Source organism: Thamnophis elegans, chromosome 7, assembly GCF_009769535.1.
Source record: "Thamnophis elegans isolate rThaEle1 chromosome 7, rThaEle1.pri, whole genome shotgun sequence".
In the NCBI taxonomy this organism is placed as follows: domain Eukaryota; kingdom Metazoa; phylum Chordata; class Lepidosauria; order Squamata; family Colubridae; genus Thamnophis; species Thamnophis elegans.
In genome coordinates this window covers 32,458,987-32,472,652 of record NC_045547.1, presented here as the reverse complement: position 1 = coordinate 32,472,652, position 13,666 = coordinate 32,458,987, and the positions used below count along the sequence as shown (strand labels likewise).

Genomic DNA, 13,666 nt, shown 5'->3' with positions numbered 1-13,666 from the left:
GATTAGAGGCAATTAATAGAAGCTTGAAGTTTTTTTCCCAAAAGGTGGAAAGCTGGACTTTTGAGGTAAGTCATGGTGCCTTGAACAAGCATAACAGGATGAAAGGGTGAATGAGTGGAATGAGGAAATGGTGGTTGGGTGCATGAGAGAAAGCCTCACCTGTCACTGGTATGAAATCACCACAGTCTTCTGAAAGTAGCAAGGATGTGTGTAATTCCTGAAGGGCTGCAATAGTAGTAAGGAGTTAATGGCTATATCACCAGTGTTAGAGTGAACGTAATACCTAATTTACATGTCTTTTTTTTCCAACAGAGATTTCAGCTCAATTCAAAGAGAAGTCTTCCCCAGCAAAGAAAGATCCCACTGTTACCCCGAGATGCCCCTCTCCACCCAGCAATCATCATTCCTCAGAGCTTTGTCTGCAGGGGCCTGTGAGTCACCCGAGCTCTGTTCATCCACCAGGCAGGCTGGAAGACTTCTTAGAGAGCAGCACTGGTCTCTCTTTGTTGACAGCAGTCACTGATGGAACCGAGACCCTAATTGATCTCTATAGTGAGATGCTCAGCAGTTCAGCTATCCTGGACCATCCACCATCACCTATGGACACATCAGAATTGCACTTTGCCCCCGAGTCTGTTGGGGGATCAGGTTTGGACTTGGCAGAACCCAATTTGGACAGCATGGATTGGTTGGAGTTGTCCGGAGGGCCAGTGATGAGCCTTACACCCCTCAGTACTGCAACTCCTAGCCTCTTCTCCACAGATTTCCTTGATGGACATGATTTGCAGCTGCACTGGGATTCTTGCTTATAACTTTTTGACCAAGTAAACTGAAGGGAGTACAGGTGGGTGTAGGAGATGAGCAAGAATTTAAGTAAAAATTGCATCTAATGAACCTTCTTTCCTCCTCCCCCCCCCCCCCCCTTCCCAGTTTTGACCAGTTTTTGTAAAGCTAGAGCCAAGAGCAAGTACCCATGAATGAAAATTCAATCTCAGGAAAGCTTCCACTTTTTCCAGTGGTTTGTGAAATGTGGCTCTTTCCTCAAACATTTAGCAATTGCATCAGAGTTGTATGAGTAACTGCAAATATTTCAACATAAGCAGCTTGGCAGAAGTTGGAACAGTTCTAGACAAAGGATTCAGAAATAATTCATTGGCAAACACAGTTCTCCTTGCTGGAGTTGAATCTACCTAGTTAGAAAGCATTAAAAACATTGGAAACAGTTAACTTGTCCACATTGTAAAGATTTTCACTCCGAGTATGACTCATCTGGGAAAGGAAGTGGGAGATTAGGATGAATTCATACTGATGAAGTTTACAGTCAGTTTGGAGGGTTACCGTCTAGTTAAAAAAAACCTTTTCTTGATAATGCTGTAGTATATGCGCTTCCTGTCTATTAAGAAAGTTAAATCCACATTATATTATAACTTAGAGAACAATTCTTGCTCTTTAACATTGTTCTGGATTGCCCCAATGTAAAATAAAGGGACAATTATTCTGTTTCTGGTATCTTACCAGGCAGGATTAGCCATGAATCAAGACAGTTGTACAAAGTACAGTATTTTCAGCTTTCTGCAATTCTTTTAGAAATTATTCTAATGATTCCAGCTATGGAACCTAGTGCTGTTTTAAAGAAATGGAGTTCTGAACTGACTGGTTAGCAGTCTAACATCTGCAGCATTTGAGCTGCAATGCCCTGCTCTTTTTAGAGAGAATGTACTATTCACAGATTTAGCTGTCCTCCCTGTTTTTTGCACAGAAAATATAGCTTCCTCTGTATTGGCAACTGGGTTCATAGGAAAATCATCTCTGCATTACATTGCTGCATTTAAAGCAGTTGTGGTTGTACCTCTCCTTAGGTAGCTTGGCCTTTCAATCAAAATAAGAACCTCAAGTAGCATACACATTAACTTTCTTCCAAAAAGGAGATCATTTGGTGTGGAGATGCATGTGCTATTACACAGAGGAAACTTGCGTAGCCATAACCCCTGCTACTGTGAAATGTGGTTGTAAATCCCTGTCTTTCCTCTTGAAACTTGGCTTTATTTTTTACCTAGTAACCTTGTACATATCTCTATAAAACTGTTCTAGAAAGCTAATGAAATTAATCCACTCATTATAAGGTGATGCTTCCCTTTAGCTTCTCCTTTTTGTAAAATGGGGGAATACATACCTTGCCCTTGGATTACCAGTTTAACTTTTTTGCATATGCTGTTAAATATTATTCCCTCCCTTTCCGTAGAGAAAAACTCATGGATCTGTTGGCATAAGCTTCTTCCCCACTAAGGAAGAACTCTAGTTTCATGGAATTCCAAAAACTCCTTTACTTCCGATTCTCTTAACAGTTTGTAGAGTTTATATCATCCTAATACTCCTTCATGATGAAGAGCCTCATCTTGAAAAGTCAGTTTCAGTTATGTGACTAGCCAGAGTCCTAGAGTAGCTAACTGCAAGTGAAGCTGATTTCTGTAAAAATCATTTTGCAGAAATCAGATTGTTAGAATTACTGAATGTATTCATCTTTTATATTCTGCAGGACATGCAACCAATCACATAGATTAGTGGCTAGTTTGCAAAGATAGTTTTTGGATAGTTTGGATAATAAAACTTGTATAACATACATTAGGACCATATCAGTGGGAGGGAGCAGTTAGATCAATATGAGCATTTTGCATCTCCCCTCAATCTGGGAACAGTAAACAAGCTATCAAACAAGAGGACTTTATCTCAAAAGGTGCTATGACAGCAACTATTTGTCTCTGAAAGAAGGAACTATTCACCATAAGCAAATTACAAAAACAAAATGAAAAGCTTTGACAGAACACTACTAATACTTAAAAGGCTTTTGAGATATTACTTGTCACAGAAGGGGGAATTGGGATTTACATTGGAGTCCGTTTTTCCTCCAGTGTGTAAAGTAGTATCTGTCATTTATCTTCTCTAAATTCTCCTTTTACCCCATACAGTAAATAAGAATCTGCCTCTAGTCTGAACATATGCATTTTTCTGCTGATAATCATAGTTGTATGACATGTATTAGATCAGCATGCACATTTTCTTCCTGTATCATCAAAAAAAGTAATTAGCAACACAGGGAGGAGTCTTAAGTAGGGCTTATGGATTTGACATGGAATGAACATGCAACTGGAAAAGAATATGTAATGAGAAATTGGGGAAGGGTAAAGAATGGATAAATCAAATTATTTTTTCATTTACAGATATTTGAAAAACCCAATTTATTAAAAAAATTGTGTTCTAGCATTTTTGTTCATCTTATCTTTGGTCATGGCATTATCAATAACATGTATTTGCCATGGTGAAAATACAGACAAAGGCATTTAGCACAAGAATAACACAGAACTACTTCACGGTATTGCTATTGACACAAAATTTAAGTGGCAAGTTTTCTCCACTACCAGCATTAATTATACCTGTGTTTTATCTTACTTTTCAATAGTTTGCCTCTGTTCCCACAAGTAGGAAGAGAAAGGGTGGAAAAGCTGTGATTGTAAAAGTACTATTTATGGAATTAGAAACACTGCATCTAGATATATATTCATCCCTTACATGATATACAGTGTCTAGAGATATCAGTACAAAAGTGTCAGACCCACTCAGACTAATACTTTGCAGTTCATATGAAGAACAAGAACAACAGGCTAATGTATATAAAAGTTCACTCCCATTTAGCCTGTCTTAAGACAGTTACAAGATGAGCCATTAATTTATAAGCCAAAATGACACAATCTTGATTAATCTTCATTTAATGGTTTGATTGTGCTCTCCACTAGTGCTCTCCATTTCTTGTATTTGGACTAATACAGATACCATGAAGCAAAGAGTGTGCTTCTGCCCTGCACTCCCTGCTCACACCCTCCGATAGAAGCCGCAGTTATCCCCTGAGCCAGCTCAAAGCCTGAATCCATTTCCCATTCTAGGGATATGTCAAAATATACATAAATTTCTGAATATAATATAGCTCTCTTGTAATAATTAAAAAAAATGATCTAGGTAAAATAATTAAGCCTGGATCACAGCCGAACAGAATGAAAGGACAGACTGCTCTTGCAATCGTTTTTTATAATACCCATGGCAGCCTCAGTCACCGGACAGTCTTTTTAGGCACTTTAGGGCAGTACCAAAGCCACTTGTGCGTCTTAGCACCAAAAAAAAAAAAAAAACCAGTTCCACCCTATCAGGCTCTTAGCAAAGTGAGCTTGCACTCTGCATTGCAAAATCAAGCCTTTTCCACAAAGGAGGCAAATTTCAACAGAACTTTTGCACCATCGCTTTGCTTTCCTGGACACAAGAAATGTAGTGGCTAGATGGTTATCTTAGGGGATCCTTCACTTTCTAGTTATGCCATTGTTTTTAATACACTTACGAGTCAGGAAAAGTATTTGTTTTGCACAAATACAGGGCCCAAGTGATATAAAGTCATATTTCTTTGTAGCCATAGGTTATGAAGTAACACTACTATACAACCTGGTTCACTTGAAATGCTCCTCTTACTTGCCATTGAACGGGAAATATGTGGCTCTTTAGAAGGACATTAGGTAGTGCTTGGATTATAGTCGGCACTATGCAGAAACAACAGGGGCCTCAATCCTGTTCTATAGCAAATTGCCGCCAAATATTAATAGTAATTAGTAGTTTACTGGAGGGAGGGAGGTTACAGAAAGAGATATAATACACAAAGGGCCAGCAGACTGCCTGGGAGAAGAGAGGATATATGCCAAACATTCATTTGCCATTCAAGAAGTCCAAACAGGGACTCCTAAAGGAATCACCCATCTATGTCCCAGCTGAAGAGATGATGTTTCACAAGCATGTCCTGAACACCTTCCTTCAGCGGTTTCTTCTCCTTCTCCTGTGGAAAGCAAGCAAAGAGATTATGAAGAGTGTACAATCTTAGTAAAATTCTTTTTAATGTATGATTCGGGGCCTTCAGACGGATGGCCCCTAAGAAAGGAAGGGTTTGAGGGCTAGGACAGGAAGACACGGTCACGTCCGCCTCCCACTCCTATGCGAGGCAAAGGATACGAAGAAATTTCTGATTTGGGCTAAGGAATCCAGGTACATTTTCAGGGTGACATACTCACCTCTCTTTTTGTTGGGAGTTCCCAGTCCTGAGAAAGGCTGAATGCAAATTTACTGAGGACCCTGTGACAGAATACACCCAGCAGTTAGGATTTAAGATTTGTCTATAGACAATGAAATTAGATAACATTGCTAGAAGCCCCAACCTCAAATAGTTCTGCTACAAATTCAGACTGCATAGCAATACAATACAGGAAAAGAAACTTAAAAGCAATTTGTGTTAATTGCCCACAAATCAGCTAACATAATTTTCCATATTACTATATTGCACAAACCAAGCAAGCATGATTAATTTATGGTTATTAAACAATTGCTTAGTCTGTTGCAAATAACGTATCTACAGAAAATCCAGGTTTAGGTTACCCACCTCTGCTCAAGATTGGAAAAATATGCACAAATATAAGCAAGTAAATATTATACAGAGAAGAAATACACGATTTATGCAAAAGAAAATATATTTGAGTCAGTAATATTTACGTGTTTTATTAAATCAGGACAATTAAAGACAGCAAAAGCACTTGAGACTTATATACTGCTTCATAGTGCCCTACAGCCCTCTCTAAGTGGTTTACAGAATTGGCATACTGCCACCAAAATTCTGGGTTTCGGAAGGATGGAAGGTTGAGTCAACCTTAATCCAGTCAGGATCAAACTCCTGGCAGTGAGGAGAGTTAGCCTGCAGTACTGCATTCTAATCACTGCACCACCATGGAACAAAAAGCTTCACAATAAGCTTCTGCTCTGGAGTTATTCATATAAATGGCTTTAATTGTGAAAAGAACAAAGGAAAAGGTAAACTGGAGCACTCAGCACTCTGAAAGTCAATGTATTTTATTCTATTTTTCCTATACATGTGCAGTGAGTTTCTTGCCAGATTTCCTATATCTATAGTCAATATGTAACCTTGAGCCACTAATCAAAATTACTCATCATTCAACCTCTGTCATTCATGGGAAATGCTCAGCAGTTCCTTTTTAACTTTGGCTTTCCATTGACTAGTTTGACTGACTAACCTTATCAATAGAATGGTAATGGGTTAGTTCCATTTCTTCCCTTGGTATTTGATGACCAGTAGTTCAATGAACCCTAGTCCCTTGGGAAAGTGGTCTTGGTGACATAACAGTGCCCCACATCAGGGGTCTCCAACCTTGGCAATTTTAAGATTTGCAGACCAACTCCCAGAGTTCCTCAGTCAGAGTTGACGTCTACAAGTCTTAAAGTTGCCAAGGTTGGAGACCCCTGCCCTACATTACCTTCCGTCATGCTGAGGCAACTCTAGGTGACTTAACAGTCAATACAAAGAAAATACCATGTAAAACATTAAAATGTTCAAAAACATAGGTTTAAATTTAGATAAAGTTTAATTAATGACAATGGAAAGGAAGGGAGAAAACTGCACATGGGGAGGAGTGGGGTCTGGCTAATCCATTAATCACTTCCAAAATGTTATTCCCCCATTGGGACCCCAGGCCAGCTGGCAGAGCCAAATCTTCAAGCCCTTTCAGAAGGTCAAATCTTACCTTGGGGTGGGGAGATGCTTCAAAGGGTGGGCACCACAGCAGAAAAAGCTCTTCTGACCCCTCACAACCAAAATTCTTTGACTCACAGGGCCTGTAGCATGCTTCTGCTGGTATGGATGGGGCAGGCCTATCCCATTGGGATGAGCCAGTCCCTCAGATAACCTGGAGCCATGCTATGGAGGACTATAGGCAATAACCAATAATAACTCTAACCTTGAATTGAGTTGATGGATGCACCTCATCCATCTCAACTCATCAGAAATCATTGACAAGTATGATTAATGTTTCTTCTCTCCCATAACTGGACCTGAATCCTGACGTGAAGGGGTTCAGATCACCCATTTCATCCATGAAGCTGCCATGCAACCACATTCTCTACCATATTCCCTAAAAAGAAAAGGTGGAAGACTAGTCTAGAAATGGTCTAGATAGGATCAAGAGAGGGTTTTTTTGAGGAAGAGGTGAGCCAGGGCCTCCTTGAAAGATTCCAGAAACATCCCTTCCTTGCAGTGAGGAATCGATTTCTGCTTGAACCCACCTGCCTGTCACCATCCTGGATGCTTTCACCAGCCAGCAGGGACAAGGAACTAATTGACAGGTGTTTGCACTGACAGCATTGGTCCAACAAGATGGAACTGTTTCCAGATAACTGGGCAAGACCTTTATCTAGCCATCTCTAATGGACCATCACCATGTATGAATTCTAATGGGGAAGGAATCCAAGCAACTTTGTCAGGTGTTCTACTAATTCCTCTGCATGGCCCTGAAGATGATCACATGAGCCCTCCTGTCCCAGGAAGGAGTGGATGATCTTGAACGAGGTTGTCGGGGGACACTTTACAGATGCAGTAAGAACAGAGAAATAAAGGTGTTTTGCCACTATTGCTGCCACAAGGTAGGCCTTAATAGCAGCAGAAAGTCATGTCCAATCAGATTCATCTCACATTTTCCTCCAGCAGCACTCTAGGTGTCTCTTAGCCCTTTTTGAAACATGTGGCTCCTCTGTGAGCCATGGGGAGTGTTAGGAGTGAAAGGTCAAGAGAGGCAGCACAGGAATAATCCAACCCAAAGCCTCAGGTGCCCTTTGGTTCCAGATGTAACCCGAGTTTCAGCAGTCCTGTGCAGCAACCCTCCAGATATCCCCTGGTTCCCTCTAAATCCCACTCAGGTCATCAGTCCTTGGGACTGTACGGTTCAAATGGGTCTGGCCTCCCTAGAGAGAAGAGCAGCATATGAGAATCTCAGGACCTTGAGATCAGAGAGATATTTAAACAATATACTTACCACCAATGCATCAAATTGGCATGAATTTATTTAGATAAGAATGTAATTTCCAGAAAACACAATCTGGTAGTACAATAATATGGAAGGCAGAAAAAAACCACTTACCTGAGCTCACACTTGATCTGTACCCAGCCAGGACTTCGCAGAAATGACCAGGGATGGAACCATTTCTCCACTGTCTGCAAACTCGAGCAAAGTACCTCAAGCCACAGGTGCAGCACCTGCTCACTGAAAATCAAGTTATAAATTGAGTTACAAAGCCACAGATGTGTTTCATCATATTAGGCAAGCCTGAGTAAATAGCAGTTGGAAAATAAATCTTGTTCCTTTAATTAGTTTATTTTTTTTGCAATTCTATGCAACTTAAAATAACAGAGTCCTGAAATAATAAGAACCAAGTGCCAGATTTTTAGATTAGCTATTCATATAACTTCAGTGTGTGGAATCTATTTTAACTCATTCCAGCCTAATGTTAGAATTTGTGAATTCTAAGCTAAAGAATTTACTCTGAGTAACATCCTTGACCATGAAAACAGACTGATGTGAATCTCCTCCACTGTCAAGTTACATATTAATTGCTTTTGAGGTGAAACCCAGATTCAGTGTAGTCCCTCCTCCCATTGAGAAGGTGCTTTGACACATGGTATCCATGAAGTCCTAGCCCTACTTGATTTCCCTGGCCCTACTTGAAATTGAAATCTTGAAATCTTCTAGCAAACAGAGCTTGGGAATATCTATCACCAGCCCAGCTATGAGATTCAGGAGCCCAGGAAGGAGCTAAGGGGTGGGGGTGGGTTTAAGGACTCTCTATCAGTGACTCTCAGCCTGTCACTGGTACCCTTCTTTTCATAAAGAACTTCAAACCTAGCCATGTGGAAAACGGCATCTAGCTATTACAAGAGACGTGGGAATATCAATAGCACTTCCTCCTCTGTCTTTATGACTATATTCCATATAAAATCCAGCCAGAGGATTTCAGATATAAGCAACCTCCCAACCTCACCTAGCCAAGTCTTGATGATAGATTGCGGGTCTGCTTTCTCATCCCTCTATCACTTTATGGAGGGGCAGGGCAAACAGAATAGCATTCTACAGAAGCAGCCTGAGTTCATTCGACATGCTTACAGACATAAACTGGTAAATTTCTGTAGAAGGCAGAAAGAATTACCTTGAAAGAGAGGAGGAAGAGGAGGAATTGCTACCCAGTTGCTACCCAATAAGAACAGCCTGTATCTGGGACTAGAGAGTAACATGACGAAAATGTCTCAGGCAAGCCCTACCTTGGTTCACACACTCCCTTGAAAGCACATTCAGACCTGAAATACTATCTTAATATAGCTTTATAATAAAAGCGGAACTAATCTACATGATGGCATTGGTTTCCAAGTCTGACCTGCCTTGAAGGGTTGATAATTACACCCTGAACTGCTATTCTATGGCTTTTTCAATAAAGCTTGAAACAGAATTATATGACTCACTTCAGTCCAATACAGATGAGAGACCGAAGTTTTACATCCATCTGAGCATGTGCGACATCATGTGACATATTCACAGACTGTACCGCCTTCCAGAAAGAAAGAAAAAAGAAGATAAGTCGATAACCCTCCTCCCTTTGATAACAAACTATCAAAACTTCACATTCTCAATTTTGGGCCTCTGATGGCAATTGAAATGATTAAATCTTAAAAAATAATCCACTGACACTGACAATACCGATGGCTTTTCACAGTCTAATAGGAAAAAAGATTTTTGTCACTCATATAAGCCTGTTTAGGATTTTCTCCATGTCTATTTTAGGGATCAAACTGTACACTCACTCGATAAAGAAGTTCTTCTGGAGTAAGCACTTTTCCATCTTCATCTAACCTAAAACAGTAAAGTAATTTGTGTTATGTATTAGTTATGCCAAAGCAAGAGGCCCAACAGTACTTCTTATTAAATAGAGTCTCAATAGTCCTTGCAATTTCCATCATACATGACTCTGCTCCAGACATTCTAGAAGTGATTATATTTTGATGTGGGTAGAGATAAAATAGAGAATTAAAAAGCATAGCCATTTTTTCCATTAAAAAACCTGAAATCCATGACTGGGACTATGATAATTTTCTATGTTTTCAAAAATAATGCATTTAGATGTCCAAGGGTGAAGTCTGCTCCCAGATAAGGATGATTTTCTACGATCTAAAAAGGGATTTCATAAATCAAGGACAGTCCCATTCACTGGCAATTTATAGGCAATGCCCAACACTCTAAAATAGCATTAACAAAATACAAGATGTAAAAAAAAAAGAAAATTTTATAGGGCAACTAATAAAAATCTTAGGTATGTTTAAAAGACAAGATGGCAGTGGTTTATTGAATTAAATTTTTACCTAGTGATACATCTAAAATTACTTTCTGGCTTTGCTAATATAAGGACCAGTGTTCTTTTAATTCTGCTTCCGAGTTTGGCTTATAGCAGATGACACAACAGGCCTTTATGTTTTCAAAGATGGCGATGGTAATGGAGATACTACTTTCTTTTTCCTGAAACTTAATTGCATTGCCCAAAAATAGATAATTAAGAAAATTGTCTGTTTAAGGCATTTATACTGCAATATTCTATTCCACCATTTATTAGGCCAGATTCTTATGAGAAATATTACAAGAAAAAGCTGGATAAATATAGAGAAACTTTACCTGTAGGTTTTGCAAAGTACAAGACGAGAATACACAGAGTCAAAATCTCGCTCTACCTCACGCCCAGCAGCCTAGAGACAAGAACCCATACACACACATACGTTAACTATTTTAAATCTGGTTGGTTTTATTTCTCCTACAAGTGACCAATAATTTAGATCTATAGCCACCCTGCCAAATTAGCTACAACTGGCCCCCAAGTTTATTCCAGTACCTCCTTGCAGTCCAGATATACAAAGATGATGTACTCTGGTACACAATACTCTCTTATGTACTTGCCAGCTTACAGGAAGAGATTGTTTAGTGATCACAATTGGGAATGGCAACTTGGTTGTTAAGCAACGTGGTTGCTAAATGAAACCAGAACTGTGCTTATGATCTTACTTCAGCTTTCCTTTTCTTTACAAATCTACGATCATAAATGTGAGGATTGGTCACAAAGTTATTTTCCCTCAATGTTGCACTTGCAAATGGTCACTGTACGAGGTCAGATTAGCAGTATTTTCAAAGATCCTGCAAATAGCAATTGCTTTCCTTACCTCTTCAATGAAGAGCCAGGGATGACAAGCCCCACCCAGCAGAGATGGTTTCTTCAGTCCCTGTTCAAATATAGCCTTGAGGGCTGGGCAGAGAGTCCCTCGAACCAAATCTGTGATAGCTTCTGTAACTGAATCATCTCCAGCAACAGAATACTGAAAGGAATGAAATTTTAGCCTTTGAATCACCTGACGGCAACCCAGCCAAGAAAGGGACATTCATGACAGATTTCTTTAGTTCTCATTTGAGGCAAAAATAACAAAGCTCAAATTATCATTCTTGGGATATATTATATGACGACCTAACTCTCTGAAAAAGCCTCTAATGCTCAGAAAGGTGGAATGAAAGAGAAGAAGACAAGCAGCAGTGGCAGCGATGACTGCGTCATTGGAAAACCTGAAAGACCAAGTTAGGGCTAGGTTGTCATGAAGAAATCTGTCTATGTGGTCACTTGGGAAACGAAAACAACTTCACGACAAATAATCAATATGCCATTTCTGTTCTGGTGATTTGTGGATGGGTTCCCATGCATCAGCAATAGTAATAGCACTTAGACTTATATACCACTTATATAGTGTTTTCCAGCCCTCTCTAAGTGGTTTACAGAGTCAGCATATTGGCCCCAACAATCTGGGTCCTCATTTTACCCACCTCAAAAAGATGGAAGGCTGAGTCAACCTTTAGCCTGGTGGGATTTGAACTGCTAAATTGCATGTAGCTGGCAGGCAGCAGAGGTAGTCTGCAATACAACACTTTAACCACTTGTGATAATGCAGTGAGATCAAATGCATTGTCAGCAAGTTCTATCACCTGGCTAAGCTTTCCTTCAGATGTTCTGGGTGGTCCATTACTGGACGCTTTTAAGAAAAGACTCGAGAGCCACATGTGTGGAATGGTATACTTATACCATTGGCATAGGGTCTCATACTTGAGCATGAAGTTGGACTAGAAGACTCCAAAGTCCCTTCAACTCTGTTATTTTGTAAAGTGTATGAATGAGGCTGCTACAGTATTTCTAAATAATTTCTTACTATTTGCCTTTTTACTTGTTATTCTTAAAATATTTCTTACCAATTTTGAATTAGTTCTTATATTATTTTTAATTAATTCTCTGGCTTTCTTACTTTTTGAATACTATTGATTTGCATCAGATACATTTGGGCCAAAATATAATAGAATGTGTTGACCCTAGAGACTGACCAAGATTCAGCCATAAGGTATGTTAGTAAAATTACCTCTTTGCTCCGTTCATCCAGGATCTCTACAAATTTTGCAGGAAACCAACCTGTTTTTTAAAAAAACAGTAAAAAGATAAAACTTCAGCCAGTTAAAAACTTGTATTTTTTTTTTTTTAAATACTTTACAAGTCCCATTTTCACTCACCTCTCAAGCCATTTAGCTCACCCACCCAACAGTGTTCATCTTTCTGGGATATAATCTACAGAAATGGAAAGGAAAAATAATAATTACACAGAGAAAGACAGAATAAATGGCAAATAAGAACAGGAAATGAGAGGTGAAGAGAATTCAAGTGTCATGAATTGGGCACAACTTTGGTATTTAATTGTAAAAGACCATAAAGAGGAGAATGGCTAATTTAGATTCAGCTACCTATTTCTTTTTAAATTCTCCATAATACTCTAGAACAAAGAGTTTCAGGAAAAATGAAAATGGCAGATTCTGAGATTCATGTCTATGTGTCTATTAATTCCTAATTTGTTTCAACTGGGAAATTGGACCATTCCAAACCAAACCAAGTCCAAAAATGCTATTTTTATTTCTAGAAGCTGTCACTCTCACAAATTAGCCATCAATAGACACATAAACATAAACAATATCTACATACTGTGCAAAAGAGACAATCAACAAGCCAAAAAGGGAGCAAAAAGATCAAAATACATCCCCATCAGGAATCAATGCCCAGATGAGAATAGATTAACTCCAAAATTAATATCAGACCAACAGTCAAGAAGTAAACTATAGCCCAAACAAAGAACTGTCAAACAAGCTAATAGTAAACAGCCCAACCAAAGAACCTCCGAGACCACTCCCACCAACACTGACTGGGTAAACTACTAGAATAGAAACTGAGAGGAAACCCCACTCCTTACTAGCACTAATACCTAGTTTGGGTAATGAAATGTCTGCAAGAAAAAAGCCATGCTCAGACAGTTACTAAGGACCCCTCATTTATGTAAATATGTAATTATGATTTTGGGTGTTTTTTTGGTTATTGTTTGTCTAGGACAAATAAAACAAATAAATTCAGTACATTTGTTGTTCCTTATTCACACAATATTATAGTAATATTTCCCCTCAATTTCCTTCTCTCTAAGGTCATATTGTGTTGTTCCTGACCACCATACCGTGATGATATCATTCTTGCGGAAGCCTAGTTCATCATCATCATGACGCTCAAAATCCAGCAAAGCCTTGGCACGTCGCCGCTGGTTACGGGAACACGCAACATAGCTTTCATGGTCTCGCTGGTGGCTTTCCATGGTATAATCTGGAGTCAAGTCCTGGAAAGCAGGATGGACAGCAAT

The 13,666-nt window shown here is 39.3% G+C and overlaps 2 protein-coding genes across 7 annotated transcripts in view; one reads left to right on the top strand and one right to left on the bottom strand.

The window, feature by feature from the left end:
• MRTFA (myocardin related transcription factor A) overlaps nucleotides 1-13,542 on the top strand; it is an 80,879-nt gene extending 67,337 nt beyond the window's left edge. For 5 of the 6 annotated variants that reach the window (XM_032220683.1, XM_032220680.1, XM_032220678.1 and 2 more), the window contains exon 16: nucleotides 313-3,724. In XM_032220683.1, the coding sequence (XP_032076574.1) occupies nucleotides 313-812 (500 nt within the window). In that variant the 3' untranslated portion in view covers nucleotides 813-3,724. Of the gene's footprint in view, nucleotides 1-312; nucleotides 3,725-13,456 lie in introns of those variants that run through there. The other variant, XM_032220679.1, reaches the window with a different exon arrangement.
• The window catches only part of SGSM3 (small G protein signaling modulator 3), a 26,000-nt gene continuing 15,553 nt past the window's right edge, over nucleotides 3,220-13,666 (bottom strand). Inside the window, exons 13-22 of the mRNA XM_032220684.1 lie at nucleotides 13,487-13,642; nucleotides 12,504-12,558; nucleotides 12,356-12,405; nucleotides 11,123-11,275; nucleotides 10,584-10,654; nucleotides 9,722-9,770; nucleotides 9,383-9,468; nucleotides 8,010-8,132; nucleotides 5,103-5,163; nucleotides 3,220-4,870 (exon numbers count right to left, since the gene is read on the bottom strand). Of these exons, the coding sequence (XP_032076575.1) occupies nucleotides 4,787-4,870; nucleotides 5,103-5,163; nucleotides 8,010-8,132; nucleotides 9,383-9,468; nucleotides 9,722-9,770; nucleotides 10,584-10,654; nucleotides 11,123-11,275; nucleotides 12,356-12,405; nucleotides 12,504-12,558; nucleotides 13,487-13,642 (888 nt within the window). The 3' untranslated portion in view covers nucleotides 3,220-4,786. The remainder of the gene's footprint in view (nucleotides 4,871-5,102; nucleotides 5,164-8,009; nucleotides 8,133-9,382; nucleotides 9,469-9,721; nucleotides 9,771-10,583; nucleotides 10,655-11,122; nucleotides 11,276-12,355; nucleotides 12,406-12,503; nucleotides 12,559-13,486; nucleotides 13,643-13,666) is intronic.